This window comes from Furipterus horrens, unplaced genomic scaffold (genome assembly GCF_987537825.1).
Source record: "Furipterus horrens unplaced genomic scaffold, mFurHor1.1.pri manual_scaffold_6, whole genome shotgun sequence".
In the NCBI taxonomy this organism is placed as follows: Eukaryota; Metazoa; Chordata; class Mammalia; order Chiroptera; family Furipteridae; genus Furipterus; species Furipterus horrens.
In genome coordinates this window covers 16,933,008-16,949,893 of record NW_028327176.1, presented here as the reverse complement: position 1 = coordinate 16,949,893, position 16,886 = coordinate 16,933,008, and the positions used below count along the sequence as shown (strand labels likewise).

Below are 16,886 nucleotides of genomic sequence, written 5' to 3'. Positions count from 1 at the left end.
GATAATTCGAGATCAAGGAGTCAAGGAGCCAGATCATCTTGTGGGGTAGATATAGTGATGCTGAAAAAATATAAAAGTATGAATTGTATAAATGAAAATAGGATATAGAAAACTTTAAAAATATTAACAGGTAGTGCATATAAAAAGAAGATAATTAATTGGGTTTAAGAAATTTTGGAACATGGGGGAGACAAAAATCAAGGAAAAGATGAAATAGTATCTCATGGATCAAAACAGAAACTTACTTTGAACCTAAATAGTGATTACTTTTCTTTTCATGGGACCATAAATATTTCAGTATATTTTATATTGGTATTTCATAACTAACTGGTATTGTAATATAAAACCTCTTCTCCAGATGCTGTTGATTTAGACTTAATTGCCCCTTATTTATTTTTAGAGAGAGGAAAAGGGAGGGAGAAAGAGAGGGAGAGAAACATAGATGTGCCTGAGAAACATTGATCAGTTGCCTCCCACACACCCTCAGTTGGGGGCCTAGCTGCAACCCAGGCATGTGCCCTGACCAGGAATCAAACCGGTGACCTTTGGCTTTGCAGGATGATGCATAACTGACTGATCCACACTGGTCAGGGCAGACTTACTCACTTTTGCAGTGTGTTCTTCCTTGGTGGAGAAGTTAGTCATAGATTTGACACTGAAGTGTGTATATAATTTGCTGATTGTGTAAGGTGAATGAACAGGGAAGAAGGAAGCACGTGATCGCTAGACAGTGTCGGGGTTGGTGTAAATAGTGGGGCGCAGTGCAGTGTTAGATCTCCCTAAACTGTTACTACTTATGACAAAAACTGTAATGAAATTTTTCTGTTCCTCCTACATATAGCTATGTGGCACTGTTGGAGCCTAGGTCCTGTACACTTTCTGTCTCCAGTATGTATGTTTCCAGCTTGGATTTTAGGTAGGAAACTTTAACCCCCTCTCTGAGGGGATAGAATAATTAGTTATTTGTATTTTTTACCAGTTCAGAAAAGAAGTAAACTTTCTACTGTGAGACACATTTTTTTATTGTTTGCTTTTTCATGAAAGCATTTATAAATTACACCTGATTTAAGGCACTTTGTAACTAAATAGGTAAGATTAATAAAACATAAGATAAGAACTTGAAATTGAGAAAAATGCAGGCTATAAATATACTATCTCTAAAGGGCGTTTTATTTACTGGCCTTAATTTGTAAAATTTACCTCTGATGTCTTGGCCACCAGGGCAACAGAGGGGCAGGGAGGGAGGATTACCCACAATAAATTACATTATTCTTTACAAAAATAATGTTAAAAAATAAAAAAAGAGGGTAAAACAGATTATAACAAATACAGAATAAATTTTTATAGAGCTACACTTTGTAATGATTCTTAATAAGTTGACATAATATTTTTGATTTAGAACATCTTGAAAACACAATTAAATTTTGTTATATGTAGTGACATTACTGCATTTTTTTTTGCTTATTTTTATAATATAGATTGCTTTGGGGTTACAGTACAGTATCTATAACAAGTCAATAGAATTTACTTTAGTTATTCCTCCTCATTGTGAATGAAAATAAAATAAAATAAAAAACTAAGATCCAGGGAGGTTGAATACCTTCATCAAGGTCACCCAGCTGAAAGGATTTAGAACCTGAGGATGAACTTGGATCTGGTCCAAAGTCATGTTCTGTGTGTGTCCTTGCATAATGCCTAATACACTCTGGACATTTGGTACATATTTGAATTGGATAAACGGATAGATAACAGATATATGAACACCTTAATTGCATACCAGGATTGAATATATATATATAAAGAATAGCAATGTATTGGTAATTCTTTTATATTCCTGGCTACTCGTATTTTAGGCACATAGTCATTATTTAAAAAATAAAGGACCTGCCTGGTGTGGCTCAATTGGTTGGGCGTTGTCCAGCAAACTGAAAGGTCACGGGTTATTTTCCTGGTCAGAGTACATGCCTGGGTTGCGGGCCAGGTCTTCAGTTGGGGGCACACGAGAGGCAACAAATTGATGTTTTTCTCCCTCTCTTTCTCCTTCCCTTTCTTCTCTCTAAAAAATAAATAAAATCTTTAAAAAGAAGAAGAAGAAGGATCTGCAAGGTAAGATTCTGAAATACTGACTCATTAACAAACATTTGAGTGCTCATCCACCATGTAGATACTGTGGATTCAACAGTGAACAAGACAAGCGAATCTTTTTTTTTTAAGATTTTATTTATTTATTTTTAGAGAGAAGGGAAGGGAGGGAGAAAGAAAGGGAGAGAAACATCAATGTTTGGCTGCCTCTCAACGTGCCCCAAACCGGGGACCTGGCCCGCAACCCAGGCACATCCCCTGATTGGGAATCGAACCAGCAGCCTTTAGGTTTGCAAGCTGCCACTCAGTCTACTGAGCCACACCAGCCAGGGCCACCACATTTTCTTTATACATCGATCAGTTGATGGACATTTAGGTTGTTTCTACTTCTTGGCTATTATTAATAATGGTGTTATGAACATTCATGTGTAAGTTTTTGTGTGGGCATATGTTTTTATTACTCTTGGTTATATACTTAGGAGTGGAATGCTGGTTTGTATGGTAACTGTCGGTTTAACGTACTGAGGAACTGCCAGGCTGTTTTCCAAAATAGCTGCATCCTTCTACATTCCCACTAACAATGTATGAGGCTTCCAGTTTCTCTACACCCTCACCACATGAATTATTGTTTTTTTTTTTTTTTTTTTTTTATTATAGCCATATCCTAGTGTATCTGAAGTAGTATCTCATTGTGGTTTTGATTTGCAATTCCCTAATGGCTGTTGATATGGAGCAGCCTCTCATGTGCTTAATGGCTGGCTATCTGTGCATCTTTAGAGAAATATCAGATCCTTGGCCCATTTTTAAATTGGGTCATTTGTCCTTTACTTTAGGTTTTTATATGCTAGGGCTGTCCAGAAAAAGTCCAATGAGAACAATTTTCATGACATCAGTATAACCTGGGAGCCAAGGAGAGTGGACTGGAGGGCACGTGTGTGAACAATGATGGCTTCACTGTGCTAGTCAGTGGGGGCAGTAGGCACTGTTGAGTGAGCATGTGTACTGTGTGGCTGTCGCATTCAAAATGGCTGAGTGAGTAGAGCAATGAATCTGCATCAGATTTTGCGTTAAGTTTGAACATTCCTCTGCGGAAACTGTTCAGATGATTCAGAAGGCTGCAGCCATGGGCAAGTGGTGACAAGCAGCTTCATCACAATAACACACTGCATGTGCCTCATGCTTCGTGCAGAGTTTTTTGGTGAAACATCAAATTATCCAGGTGACTCAGCCCCGCTACAGCCCAGACTTGGTGCTCTGCGACTCCTGGATTTTCCCAAAAGTAAAAGCATCTTTGAAAGGGAAGAGGTTTCAGACTGTCAGTGAGATTCAGGGAAATATGACAGGGCAGCTCATGGCGGTTGGGAGAACTGTGTGAGGTCCCAAGGTGCCTACTTTGAAGGGGACTGAGGTATCATTGTCCTATGTGCAATGTTTCTTGTATCTTCTTCAATAAATGCCTCTCTTTCATAGTACATGGCTGGATACTTTCTGGACAGAAAGTATTGTATGATTTGCGGGTATTTTCTTTCATTTTGTGGGTTTTCTTTTCACTTTCTTGATAGTGTCCACTGAAGTACAACTCTTTAATTTTGATAAAGTCTGATTTATCTATTTTTTCTTTTTAAGTGTTTTAAAGTTTGAGCTCTTAGATCTTTACATCTGTTTTCAGTTCATCTTTATTTGGTTTGAAGTAGGGCTCTAGTTTCATTCTTTTGCATGGAAATATCCAGTTGTTTCAACACCACTTATTGAAAAGCCTACTCTTTCCCCATTGAAGCTATTGAAACTTTTAAGCAGAAAAATGATATGATCATACTTATATTTAAGGACATTCAGGTTACTGTGCAGAAAATGCCAGCTCCTACATCTCTGAATGTTAGAAATCCAACAAAAGATACTGAGAGTGAGCAGCCAGTGCCATACATAGAACCAAGAGCAGTAATGTGTGGTATCCAAGAAGTCATGAGAATAAACTGTTTCAAGAAGAGAAGAATATCAACTGTGTGGAATCCTGCTGAATGACTAAAATATATAAAAAGGAACTAACTATTGGATTTGGAAATCAGATTATTGGAGGCCTTTTCAAGAAGAGCCATCTTGGTAGTAGTGATAGCAGTTTGATTAGAACTGGTTGAGGAATGAATTAGGGGAGACAGAAAGTAGATCTCTCTCTCTCTCTCTCTCTCTCATTTTAATGAGCATGTGCCTCGTGTTTTAAGTGTTTTAAATTTATTAGATCTGATGCTCAAGACAGCATGGCGTGGGGTGGGTGGGGCATAGAAACAGTTCATTGGAACAGAATTTTAAAACCCAGAAATAGAATGAACCACGGTCTGCTGATATTTGTCTAAGTTGCAAAAGCAAATTCAATGAAAAACTGGTATTTCCTCAAGTTTTTAAACAAATGGTACTAGAGCAATTGGATACCCATAAGCAAAAACATGAACCTCTACTTAAAATTCACACATCGTACCAAAATCAACTCAAAATGTGTCAATTTAAAATAAAATTAAATCCAGAAAGCTTTTGGGAGAAAACATAAGAAGAAAAACTTTTGAGAACTAAGACTAAAGGGAGAATTCTTAGGTGTAACACTAAAACCGCAAACTATAAAAAATTTAAAAATTAAGTTGGACTTCAACAAAATTTTTAAGACTTTTGCTCTACAAAGGATCCAGTTGAGAGGATGAAAAATCTAGTTACAGACTTGGAGAAAATATTTCCAAACTACATATCTGGCATGTAAAAAGAACTCAACACTCAAAAGTTTAAAAAACTAAAAGCAAACAATCCAATTAGAAAATAGGTAGAACATAAAGAGACATTTCATTTGAGAAGTATATTGTATGGATGGCAAATAATTACATGAAAAAGTGTTTAACATCATTAGCCACAGAGAAATATAAATTAAAATGATAACTGCATGTGACTACATGCCCTTTAGAACAACTAAAATTAAAAACAGTGAAACACCAAATGCTGATGGTATGCAGCGAAACTGGATCTCTCATACATTGCTCATGGAATATAAGTGGTACAGCCACTGTACAAAAGTTTGGCAGTTTTTTATAAAGTTAAAAATATATTTATCATATGGTATAGCAATAACAACATTCCTGGTGGTTCACTCCAGAGAAATAAAAAGCTTAGGTCCACACAGAAACTATACATGAATATTCATAGCATCTTTATTTGTAATAGCCAAAAACTGGAAAGAAGCCAAATGTCCTTCCATGGATGAGTGATTTAACAGTGAGTGAGTGATATGTCTACACCATGAAATACTACTCAGCAAGAACACAGAAAGACTAGTATTACATGTAACAACTCGGGATAGGTCTCAAGGACATTATATGGAGAAAGTGAAAAGAACTCGACCATTTCAAAAGGTTGTATATTACATGATCCCATTTATATAACATTTCATAAATAACAGAATTAAAGAAATGGAAAATAATATTGGCTGGCGTATAGGGACGACAGGGGGTAGCGGGATTGTGCAACACTTTTCTTTCTTGTTTGTGGCGGTTGATTACACAAATCTGTACATGAAAAGTTGCAGAGAACTAAATGCGATGCTCACAAACGGGAGTGCGCGTAACAAAGTGAACTCTCAGGTTTGGAGAGTGTGCCCATGTCAGTTTCTAGCTTTGCTTTGTAAAATGATATAAGGGGAAAAGCTAGGTGAAGGGTACACAGGACTTCTTTGTACTGTTTTTTGTAACTTCCTCCCAGGCTGAAATTATTTTAAAGTAAAAGTTAAAATCAGTTAGCTGGGAAGGGGAACAGAAATACAATGTTAGTTGGAGGGATGTGGGGTTGAGAGTGGGTGTTGTTTTGTTTTAATTTTGCTTTTAAAGAAAAGCTAGAGGATACTAAAACATGTATCTAAAACATGTAGCCCTGGCTGATATGGCTATTTTCCTTTTTTAAAAAATTTATTTATTTTTTTATTTTTAATAATTTGTTTATTTGTTTATTTCTTTTTAGAGAGAGGGGAAAGGAGAAAGAGAGGGAGAGAAATATCACTGTGTGGTTGCCTCTCACTTGTGTCCCCAACTGGGGACCTGATGTGCAATCTAGTCATGTGCCCTGACTGGTAATCGAACCAGTGACACTTGGCTCGTAGGCGGACGCTCAGTCCACTGAGCTACAGCAGCCAGGGCTAAAAATTTATTTTATTGATTATGCTATTACAGTTGTCCCAGTTTTTTCCCCTTACCTCCCCTCTGCCTAGTACCCCATTCCTTCTAGCAACCTGCCCCCTTAATTGTTGTCCATGGGTCATGCATATAAGTTCTTTGGCTTCTCCATTTCTTATACTATTCTTAACATACCCCTATTTTGCATCTACTAATTATACTTCTTAATCCCTGCATCTTTTCTGCCATTATCCCCCTCCCCCTTCCAGCTGGTAACCCTCCAAATGATACATACCTATGATGTTATTCCTGTTCTCCTTGTTTGCTTAGTTTGTTTTAGATTTCGTTGTTGATAGTTGTGAATTTGTTGCCATTTTAATGTTCATAGTTTTTATCTTTTTCTCTTAAAAAAATCCCTTTAACATTTCATGTAGTGATGGCTTGGTGATGGACGAACTCCTTCAGCTTTACCTTGTCTGGGAAGCACTTCATCTGCCCTTCCATTCTAAATGATAGTTTTGCTGGATATCTAAATGATAGCTTTGATGGATAGAGTAATCTTGGTTGTAGGCGCTTGCTTTTCATCACTTTGAATACTTCTTGCCAGTCCCTTCTTGCCTGCAAAGTTTCTTTTGAGAAATCAGCTGACAGTCTTATGGGAACTCCTCTGTAGGTAATACTCTGCTTTTTTCTTGCTGCTTTTATGATTCTCTTTTTATTTTGTACCTTTGGCATTTTAATTATGATGTGTCTTGGTATACTTCTCTTTGGATCCATAAATAAAATCTTCAAAACATGTTTATGTGCTGATGAGAATGACCCATAAAAGAAAGTGGTGATGCAAACGAGGGAAAAATTAAATGAGCAAATAATATGTCTCAAATCATTGGTTTGAAGGCATCGAAAAATACTATTTACATATTTCCATCTTGTTATTTATAAATAAGTTTACAACTTTTTGTTAATGATTCTAAAGGTAGATGTGCTTATACAACGGTGTAGTCCTTTAATGTTCTAAAAATTCCACATGCCTTTGCATTACATTATGGAGCTAGATCACTTAAAAATGCAATGCCAAGAGTTTTTAATCACATTTTTAAATAACTGAGAATTTTGTGTCATTCTTTATGTTTTCACTTCCATATGTTTTCACTTCCAGTTTTTTATCCAGTATAGGTAGATTATTAATTTTCTTTGACTAAGAAGTTTTATGTATACATATATGATTATGAATAACCGTAATGGTTTACAATTTAAAAATTAAGTGAAACCATAAAAAAAAATCTGAGTGGTGGTTTTGTCTTGAGTTTGGCATATAGTGGAACTCATTTTAATCTCTATTTTACCAAACTATTCTAATGTTTCGCCCTTTCTAGAGTATAATAATATCAAAATGCTCACAAATTATTGTTGTTTATTTCAGGGATACGGCAGGCCAGGAGCGATTTCACACCATTACAACCTCCTACTACAGAGGAGCGATGGGAATCATGCTAGTGTATGACATCACCAATGGTAAAAGCTTTGAAAACATCAGCAAATGGCTTAGAAACATAGATGAGGTAAGACCCCAAAATTGCATAAATTCTTCATGGACTTGGTTGGGAAGAAAGAGTATTCTATTTGATCTTTATGATATAATGTACTTCATTATTGAAATCAGTATTATTGAGCATTTTTACCTTTTTCTTAAATTTTTGGGCAGGTCTACCTAGAACTTCATTCAAGGCATTTACTCAATTACCCAGAAACTCTGTAGCCATCCTATAAGATTACCCCAAATGGAAGCTACTGATGGTTTTACACATCTCTAAATGAATTTTTTCTTTTCTTGGTGAATTTTTAATCAGTGAATGAATTAAATTTTCAGTAGTAATTTTAAAACTTGTTTTTAAGTTATAGTGTTATCATATCACTTCTAGACATTTTGAAAATTGCAGAGTACAAAATAAAAACCTAACCAAGAAAATAGTTCTATATCGTTGTATGTGAAGGTGTCAGTCTTTATAAGATAGAGTTGTCTGTCAAAGTATATCTGTTTTAGTGTTACAGCATAGGTAGCTTTTTGTTGGGATTATTTTTCATGTATTATTGCTGCCTTCTAGGCTTTGAATTTGCTTAAGACTAATGCATTAAAGCAAGTTTTGACTGGGTACACGAAGACCAAGTCTTAGGCCAGTGTTAGACCCAAGATAATATCTTATTGATAGCCCTCCTAAGGGCTCATAGCATAACTTTCCCAATGTTACAATAACTCTTCAAGAAGTCTGTTAGTATTTAATAATGTTAGTCTTACACAGATTTTTTGGGGGGGAAGGTGGGCTCCATTATGGATACCCTGAGCCCTTATTTTATAGTTCAGCCAAGTAGCATGTGTAATAAATGGAATTTATTATGCAATGTTGCTCCAGCGACAACTCATTTTTCGATTCTATGACATCAGCAGGATGTCCTACAATTAATTCTATTCTGACACTAACTACCCAGCCAAGGTGGCAGACTCCACCGGTTTAAGGACTCAGTCCCACAATATTGCCCTTCCTTCAAATGCAAGTCTTGGGTCCCCCAGGCTACCTACACTTCTTTTTGACTTGGCTACAAATTTGTCACACCACTCAGGAAAGCACTATACTTATATTATAATTGTACTATAAAGGACACCACTTAGCAACAAACAGTTGCATAGGAAGGGTTGCACAGGCAAGGTCTGGGGGCTGGGGAAAGCAGAGCTTCCATGCCACCTCTGGGCCTGTCAGCCTCTCCACACCTTGATGGAAGGTCCTCTGACTTCATTGTTTCAGAGTTTCTATTCAGGTCTTGAGTAATTGGCCTCTGGTGATTGAACTTCATCTCTAGCCCTCTTTACTTCGTGAGAGTTGGGGGGCTGAAAGTTCCAATCCTTTAAATATAGGTTTGGTTCCTCTGGTTACCAGTCTCCAGTGTGAAGTCTGCAGGGGCCCTGCCCTGAGTCCTTTTATTAGCTTAAGCTTAGGTAAGAAAGGGGCCTGTTAGGAATAACAAAAGACACTCCTGTCACTAAGGAAATTGAGCACTGTGCCCTGAATGGGGACAAACACCAAATGCCTGTTTTTCATTATATCATTGAGCTACATACATGGCTTAAGTTTCCAAGCATGAGAACTAAGATACATAAAACTTAGCCATTAAAAAAGAAAATATGTTTTTGTGGTGTAAGAGGTTGGCTTTGCCTATCTTTGTTGTAGAAATTAAAATTACATTAAATGAAAGAAAGCTAAATTTATCCAGCAGCGTTTCTTTGTATATTTATTTATTTATTGTATTTTTTCCATTACCATTTATCCCCCATACCCTCTTCCACCCCCTCATCCCCACAGTCACCACACTGTTGGCCCTGTCCCTGCGTTCTTTCTCTCTCTTTTTTTTTTTTATCCAGTAACATTTTTAAAAGGATTATGTGTAATGATCAAGAGGAATTTACCTAGGAATGCAAGGGTGGTTTAACATATGAAAATAATCTATGTAATTCACCATATTAATAAAAGACAAAACCCATATGATCATGTCAACAGATATGATTTTATTTCTAGGCTTTCTATTATATTCCTCTGTATGTGTGTCTTTATGCCAGTAGCACAATTTTGATTACTGTAGCTTTTTTTTTTTTTTTTTTTTTTTTTTTTTTGTAGCTTTGTAGTAAGTTTTGAAATCAAGAAATAAGTATAAGTCTTCAACTTTGTACTTCCTCAAAATCATTTTGGCTATTCAGGATCTCTTGAGATTCCATATGAATTTTAGGGGTGGGTTTTTCTCATTGTGCAAAAGATGTCATTAGGATTTTGATGGAGCAGATACTTGTTTTTAAATGATTTTTCTGCATTGGTTCTCCTTGTGCTTAGCAGTGTAGCTTTTGAAACTTTAAAGGCTCTGTAGAATTTTTAATCAATGCTTCTATACGCATCTAAAATCATGATCCAGCTTGGACTTAGATTAAGCATAAGAGATTCTGGCTTTAGATCTTTTTTGCTTCTATCTTCTTTTGGTGAGAACATACCTAGAAACTGGACAGCCTCATATAGTGGGAGAGTAATATTTGACAGGGTTATGTCTTTGTTGTGTTTTTTTCCTAGGCAGTTTCAGAATTTGTGCAAGCTTTTAGCATAGGATGGTTTTGAGGTGATTGCTTTAAACCTTTCAGATTATTGAAATGATACCATATATTGAGGAAAAGTCATTTTGGGGAGTATTAAGTCATAACTCATGGTAGTGTGTAAATAAAATTTTTATTCCATTTTAGCATGCCAATGAAGATGTGGAAAGAATGTTACTAGGAAACAAGTGTGATATGGATGATAAAAGAGTTGTACCTAAAGGAAAAGGAGAACAGGTAAAAAGCTCTGAATGAGTTCAGTTGGTTAGAGCATCGCTCTGACAGACCAAGGTTGCGGATTCAGTCTGTGGTCAGGGCACATACAAGAATCAACCAGTAAATACATAAATAAGTGTAACAACAAATCGATGTTTCTCTCTCACCCCTTCCTCTTTCTCTGAAAATCAGTAACTTAAAAAACAAAAGCTCTGAATGAAATTAATGTACTGTCCTTTCTTTAGGAAGATGGCCTTGCATTTGATTGTTTTTATAGTAGCGATAATGGAGTGAGTGCCCTGAGCTATTCACATCAGCTTTTAAATGCTGTGGAAAAGAGTAGTTTATCATTTGACTGAATTTATTTCAATATATATATCCAACAGTTACAGAATTAAATTTGTGGCAGTACTATTTTTAGTCTTATTTAAACTACAGAGGGGAAAATAAAAGTTAGTGATTATCAATTTTTAAATTTAAGACATTAAAGAAATATACCAATTAATGATTTCATAGTTTGACAATCAATAGTCTGTAATAAACAGAAACTAGATAACTGCTTAAGTCACTTTGAACTCGTCTTTTAGTTTTCCCCTGAAATAAAATACAGTTGACCCTTGAACAATGTGCCAGACACCTCACCCCTGTGCAGTCAAAAATCCACGTATAACTTTTACCCCCCCCCCCCCAAAACTTGACTTACAGTTGTCCCTCAGTATTTGCAGGGACTTGATTCCAGGAGCCCCTGTCAATAGCAAAATCCAAGGATGTACAGTCTCTTATATAAAATGGCCTAGGATAATGCATACAGTTGGCCTTCTGCATCTGCAGTTACAAAACAAAACCCAGGGATCTGAAGGGTCAAGTGTATATTTACTGGAAAACAATTCACGTACTTCAGACTCATGTTGTTCAAGGTTCAACTGTACTTGTTTTAGAGTATTTGAAGTAAGCTCTTAGAAGAGAGGATTCTTTTATTACTTTTGTTTGTTTGTTTTTAAAGAGCTTGACCGTTTGAATCTTGACCCATTGAAATATACTTTTATATAAGCTACTGGAGGCTTCTGCTTTTAGCATAATATTACTTTGTCCTCTAAGGTGCTAAAGTCATCATTTGGCAGCCTATACTTGATAATTTCATGATGACATTTTGCTTCTATTTTAGATTGCAAAGGAGCATGGTATTAGATTTTTTGAGACTAGTGCAAAAGCAAATATAAACATCGAAAAGGCCTTTCTCACATTAGCTGAAGATATCCTTCGAAAGGTAAGTTCCTATATTTAATTACTATTAAGGTGCTCAGTTTCATAGTTGAACACTTAATCTTTTCTAAAGTACTAGATTTACATAGAAAAATTGGATTTGGATGATATGTTTTGAAATGTTTAACTATCACCAGTATCTAATCCTTGAAAGTGAATTAAGGAACTGGGAAAACAGAGAGCCATCTAGAAATTTATAGGATCTAGTCAGCAGTAATAGTATCCTGAGCTCCCACACTTATTCTCTAGTCCCTAAGTTCCTGCTCCTCTTTTTCCCCAGCTTTTTGTTGGTCCGTTGTGTTGTGGCTTTTCTGTTTACCTTTGGATTCATTTCTCTTCCACATCCTTTGCATTTCCTTAGATCATTTTAAAAAACTTAAGGGGTGAATGTATTCTGTAGTTATTGCTACAGAATGACTGTTCTTCTGTATAGTCATTCTTCGATATGCCAATAAAGGGTGTGTACATATTATATACTGAATAAACAGAGTAAGTCCACCCCCAAATTTCATTTAGCCAGTCGTTTCACTCTGTGATGTAACAAGAACAATAAAAATTAGGCTGAAAACGTTATCTTGGGGAATTCATTTTCCCTCAAGGTTAGTTTCTGTGTTTCATTTGTGAATCCCAAAACTCAACAGGGCAAGTAACTTGTGGCAAATTTGGGAAATCTGATTTTCATATTTTCCCTCAAATGACTAGATTTGGTTATGAGTCCTGAATTCCCTGTTCAGTCTGTAGTATACTTATATGCAAATAAAATTAGAGAAAATCTGACACAAATCTTAAAGGAGAAACAGGAAACAGACATTGTATAGGAGAGAATTTCATTGCTTCTGGTAACCTTTCTGTTTTTAATACTTGAAATACTAGTATTTTTTTTTTCAAAAACCAAACCAAAGATTTAAAAAGAAATTACACACACACACACACACACACACACACACACACACTATAAACTGTAATAGAGGTGGTATATCATAAAAATGTAGTAAAATCTCTGAGGAACTAAGCAACTTAATTTTTTTAGAGTAAAATGTTATCTGTTAACTGTGATTGAACGTTCAAACTGGATAAAACCGTCATCAGTTATTGCCGTTCAGAGTGACTACAAAACAAGGCGGTGCCCTGTCATGCCTGTCGACATCCTCTGTGTTCCGTTACGTGGGACAGCTGTGACACAGTGAGCAATAGAAAGCAAGTTAGGATGTATTGTGTGTAGTGTGATCTTATTTTTAAAAATTACATGTGATATCTAACACGTTTGGTATCATATGTAATTGCACGACCACACCCACATTTGACTGTGTTTATACCAAACCCTTAGGTAGTGAGCACTCCAAGGGGGAGGCGGCAGTAAGGGGGACGATGTGGGGCCAAGTCCCGGAGCGGGAAGCACTGTGCACTTCAGAGATCGGTGGTTTGTAGTGAAAACCGTTCCAGTGTTTACAGAACTTACACAAACTTGTTGAAATATCCTTGTCTCTGTTCATTCTCTTTCCGGATATTTTGGTCTTTTCCATCATTTATTTATCTCTGCCCATTCTATGTTCCTTGATCTTCTTGTCAATCTTTGCATTTTTAAAAAAATAGTGCTATTTTGTCGTATGATCTGTGTCCCACTGAGGTAGATCTTCCTTGTCATATTAAAGGTTAAAAAGTATGGATGCACCATTAAATAAAGATCTCAGTGCAGCATCTTCCCCATGTAGGCAGGCCCAAGTGTGAGTCAGCATTTTTTCATATACTTTTCTGTCTCAGTGATTAAAACATCAAACAGACTTGCTTAACATTAGATGTGACATACGGTAGTGATTTTTGACTAACGACTTTTTTGTGCAGTACTTTCTCTCCTGAGTTGATAAAAGAGACATCATTTCATAATACAACTTCAGTCTCAAAAGGCAAGGAATTGTACAGAAAAGGGCTGTTCAACTTTTCCTGAGGTTAGACATGACCTGACATTGGCTTTACTCACATACTTTGATAATGCTCGGTAAGTATTAAGCCCTCAGGGGTCCAGGGCTAGGAGTTAACAGACCTCGCTGCAAAGGTGTCACAGCTGGGAGAACGCACGCAGAAGGAGCATCAGGAACGAAGCTTCCAAATCTCTACTTTGCATAGGGGAGAAAACCTGTCTCCTGACTGCGATTGCATTTTGTTACATAATTGGTACACTTATGAGAGTATTGCTGTTGAATCTTGATTTATCCATGGCAGTGTTTTTCATGGGCTACTCTCCTGTGTGTTTGTTCCAGACCCCTGTAAAAGAGCCCAACAGTGAAAACGTAGACATCAGCAGTGGAGGCGGCGTGACGGGCTGGAAGAGCAAATGCTGCTGAGCGTCTCCTCTTCATCAGTTGCCACCCACCACCCCGTTTTCTCTTGCTGCAAAATAAACCACTCTGTCCATTTTTAACTCTAAACAGCTCTTTTTGTTCCTCATCTTAACTATCCAGTCCACCTATTTTATTTGTTCTTTCATCTGTGACTGCTTGCTGACTTTATAATTTTCTTTAAACAAAAAATGTATAGAAAAATCATGTCTGTGACTTCATTTTTAAATGTACTTGCTCAGCTCACCACTGCGTTTCAGTTGTATTATAGTCCAGTACTTATCAACATTAAAACTTACAGCAATTGTTTCAACTCTATTCTGCAAATTGTATAAGAATAAAAGTTAGAATTAACCATTTTATTTTGTACAACAGTGGAATTTTCTGTCATGGATAATGTGCTTGAGTCCCTTTAATCTATAGACATGTAATAGCAAAAGAAACAAACAAAAGCCAGGAAAACACTCATTTTCGCCTTGAATATGTAAATGGGGTTAATTTTGTCCTGTGCCTTATGTGGAAAGGAGCTTTGGTTTTTCTTTTTTTTGTTTTGATGGAAGCATGTGCAGGAGACATCCAAACATAAACCATTAAAATGTTTGTAGTTTGCTTGGCTGTAATTTTCAAAGTAGTTCATTGAGGACAAAGGATAATGCAGAAGTGATAGCTTTGGTTTGCCGAGTCTCATTTTAAGTGGCCTTGATATTTAAAACTGTTCCTGCCACAGTCTCTTCTCCTTGGCCACTTTCTCTTTGTTTGTCTTCCTGCATGCTGCTTTGTTTGCTTCTCCCTCCCTCCCCACCGCCTCGTGATATGAGTTATTTTTAAATGGAAGGGGCAAACTAGTAGATTTGTCAGTTTTAACATAAAGCACTGATTTAACTTGCTAAGTTAACTGAAAGAAAATTCTAACTGCCTACTATTCAGATGTCAGTAAATTGTGTCTTCCCCTCATCTTGTCTCCCCCAAATTCCTTCATTTGCTGTTTGACTTCTGTTCCTCCTCCTTCCCTCCTTGTTCCCTTAACCATTGAGTTTATGAAATGGAAGAGTTAATTGCATGCACTAGTGTTTGGAGGGTGTTGTGGTTTGTCTTTCTAATTAGGTATATAGCCTATTCACTTTTCTAGACTAAATCTCTAACCTAAATTTGGGTAGTCTCTATTTTGGCAACTCCTCTAGCAGTTTGGTAGCCCAGTAAAGGTTATTGTTAAAAAAGGTGGGAAGGAGGAGTAAAATTTATGAACATGTTTGCCAAATATATTGAGATTTGGCCTTCAAAGAACACTTTTTCAGTGTTAAGTTATCTTTACCTTAAGATTTAGAAATACTTTAGTGCGTTATTAATTTTAAGTGCTCCCTTCATATCCCTTTGGAAAACCTGTATCAGCAGGGATTCAGAAAAAGGACAACAAAAGGCCTTTCATGTAAAGATAAGACCTCTAGCTATGTCTAACCCTGCTCTTTCTTTCACTTCATTTTTCTAGTTTTGCTTCATCGCTTATCATTAGGATGGGGGAGTTAAGTTCGCTACGCTGCTAGCATCCTGAGATGATACCTTTGTTGAAATCGTTGTGAATAGCATGATTCATTTCCAGCAGAGGCTGAGTTTAGGACGGCAGCTCCCATTGAAAAGCCTTTCTGTGCTGCGGACAGCGTTTTAATGCCCTCTTGGCTCACAGAAACAACGTGGGGACGTATCTGCTGCAAACATCCGTGAATTTTTCAGATGTGCCCTAAAGCAATTTTATATGCCTCACTGGTGGTGGTTCTTAGCCTTTCCCCCCACCCCACTTGACTTTATCATTGTTTACTACTAGTAAGAGCAGCATTGCCAAATAATCCCTAATTTTCCACTAAAAAATAATGAAATGATGTAAAGCTTCTTGAAAAGTTTTAAGGTTAAACATACTGTTGTTAATTTTGATGTGTTTGTTGCTTTCCTTTATCTGGAATGTGGCAGTAGCTATTTTTTTTTAACCTTCAGTCCTTATTCAATTCAGTCACTGACTTAAGGTTTGAGAGCTAAACACTGGGATTTTTTGGGTAACAGACTGACAGTTTTGTTTTTGCTTAATTATAATCGGCATTGTACATAGAAAGGATATGGCTACCTTTTGTTAAATCTGCACTTTCTAAATATCAAAAAAAAAAAAGGGAAATGGAGTATAAATCAATTTTTGTATAACCTGTTTGAAACATGAATTTTATTTGCTTAATATTAGGGTTTTGCCCCTTTTTCTGTAAGTCTCTTGGATCCTGTGTAGAAGCTGTTCTCATTAAATACCAAACAGTTAAGTCCATTATCTGGTACTAGCTACAAATTCGGTTTCATATTCTACTTAACAATTTAAATAAACTGAAATATTTCTAGATGGTCTACTTCTGTTCATATAAAAACAAAACTTGATTTCCAACTGTGTGGCTTGCTTTTCATTCGTTCATGGAGTTGAAAATGGAGGATTTCTTTGGAAAATAATGCAGGATGAACATTAGAGGGCAGAAATAGAAGGAAAACAACTTTCTCAGCTTAGGGAAAACTGGGGTGGCAATTTCAAGAACTATCTTTGGTAAGAAACTACATTAAAAAATAGGCTTATCTCTAGGACATTAAAACAGAATCATGCGGATGTCAAAAGAGATATAGCACGATCCTAGTCACTTCCTAAGCTGGCAATGTACCAGAGGCCGGTTTCAGCTGGGGTCAGCCATTTACCCC

General features: G+C 36.5%; 1 protein-coding gene across 1 annotated transcript in view; it reads left to right on the top strand.

Annotated features, from left to right (window-relative positions):
* The window catches only part of RAB10 (RAB10, member RAS oncogene family), a 72,572-nt gene extending 56,032 nt beyond the window's left edge, over nucleotides 1–16,540 (top strand). The window contains exons 3-6 of the mRNA XM_090281074.1: nucleotides 7,648–7,786; nucleotides 10,501–10,590; nucleotides 11,735–11,836; nucleotides 14,091–16,540. Coding sequence (XP_090137200.1) covers nucleotides 7,648–7,786; nucleotides 10,501–10,590; nucleotides 11,735–11,836; nucleotides 14,091–14,174 — 415 coding nt within the window. The 3' untranslated portion in view covers nucleotides 14,175–16,540. The remainder of the gene's footprint in view (nucleotides 1–7,647; nucleotides 7,787–10,500; nucleotides 10,591–11,734; nucleotides 11,837–14,090) is intronic.
* The last annotated feature ends 346 nt before the right edge of the window (nucleotides 16,541–16,886 follow it).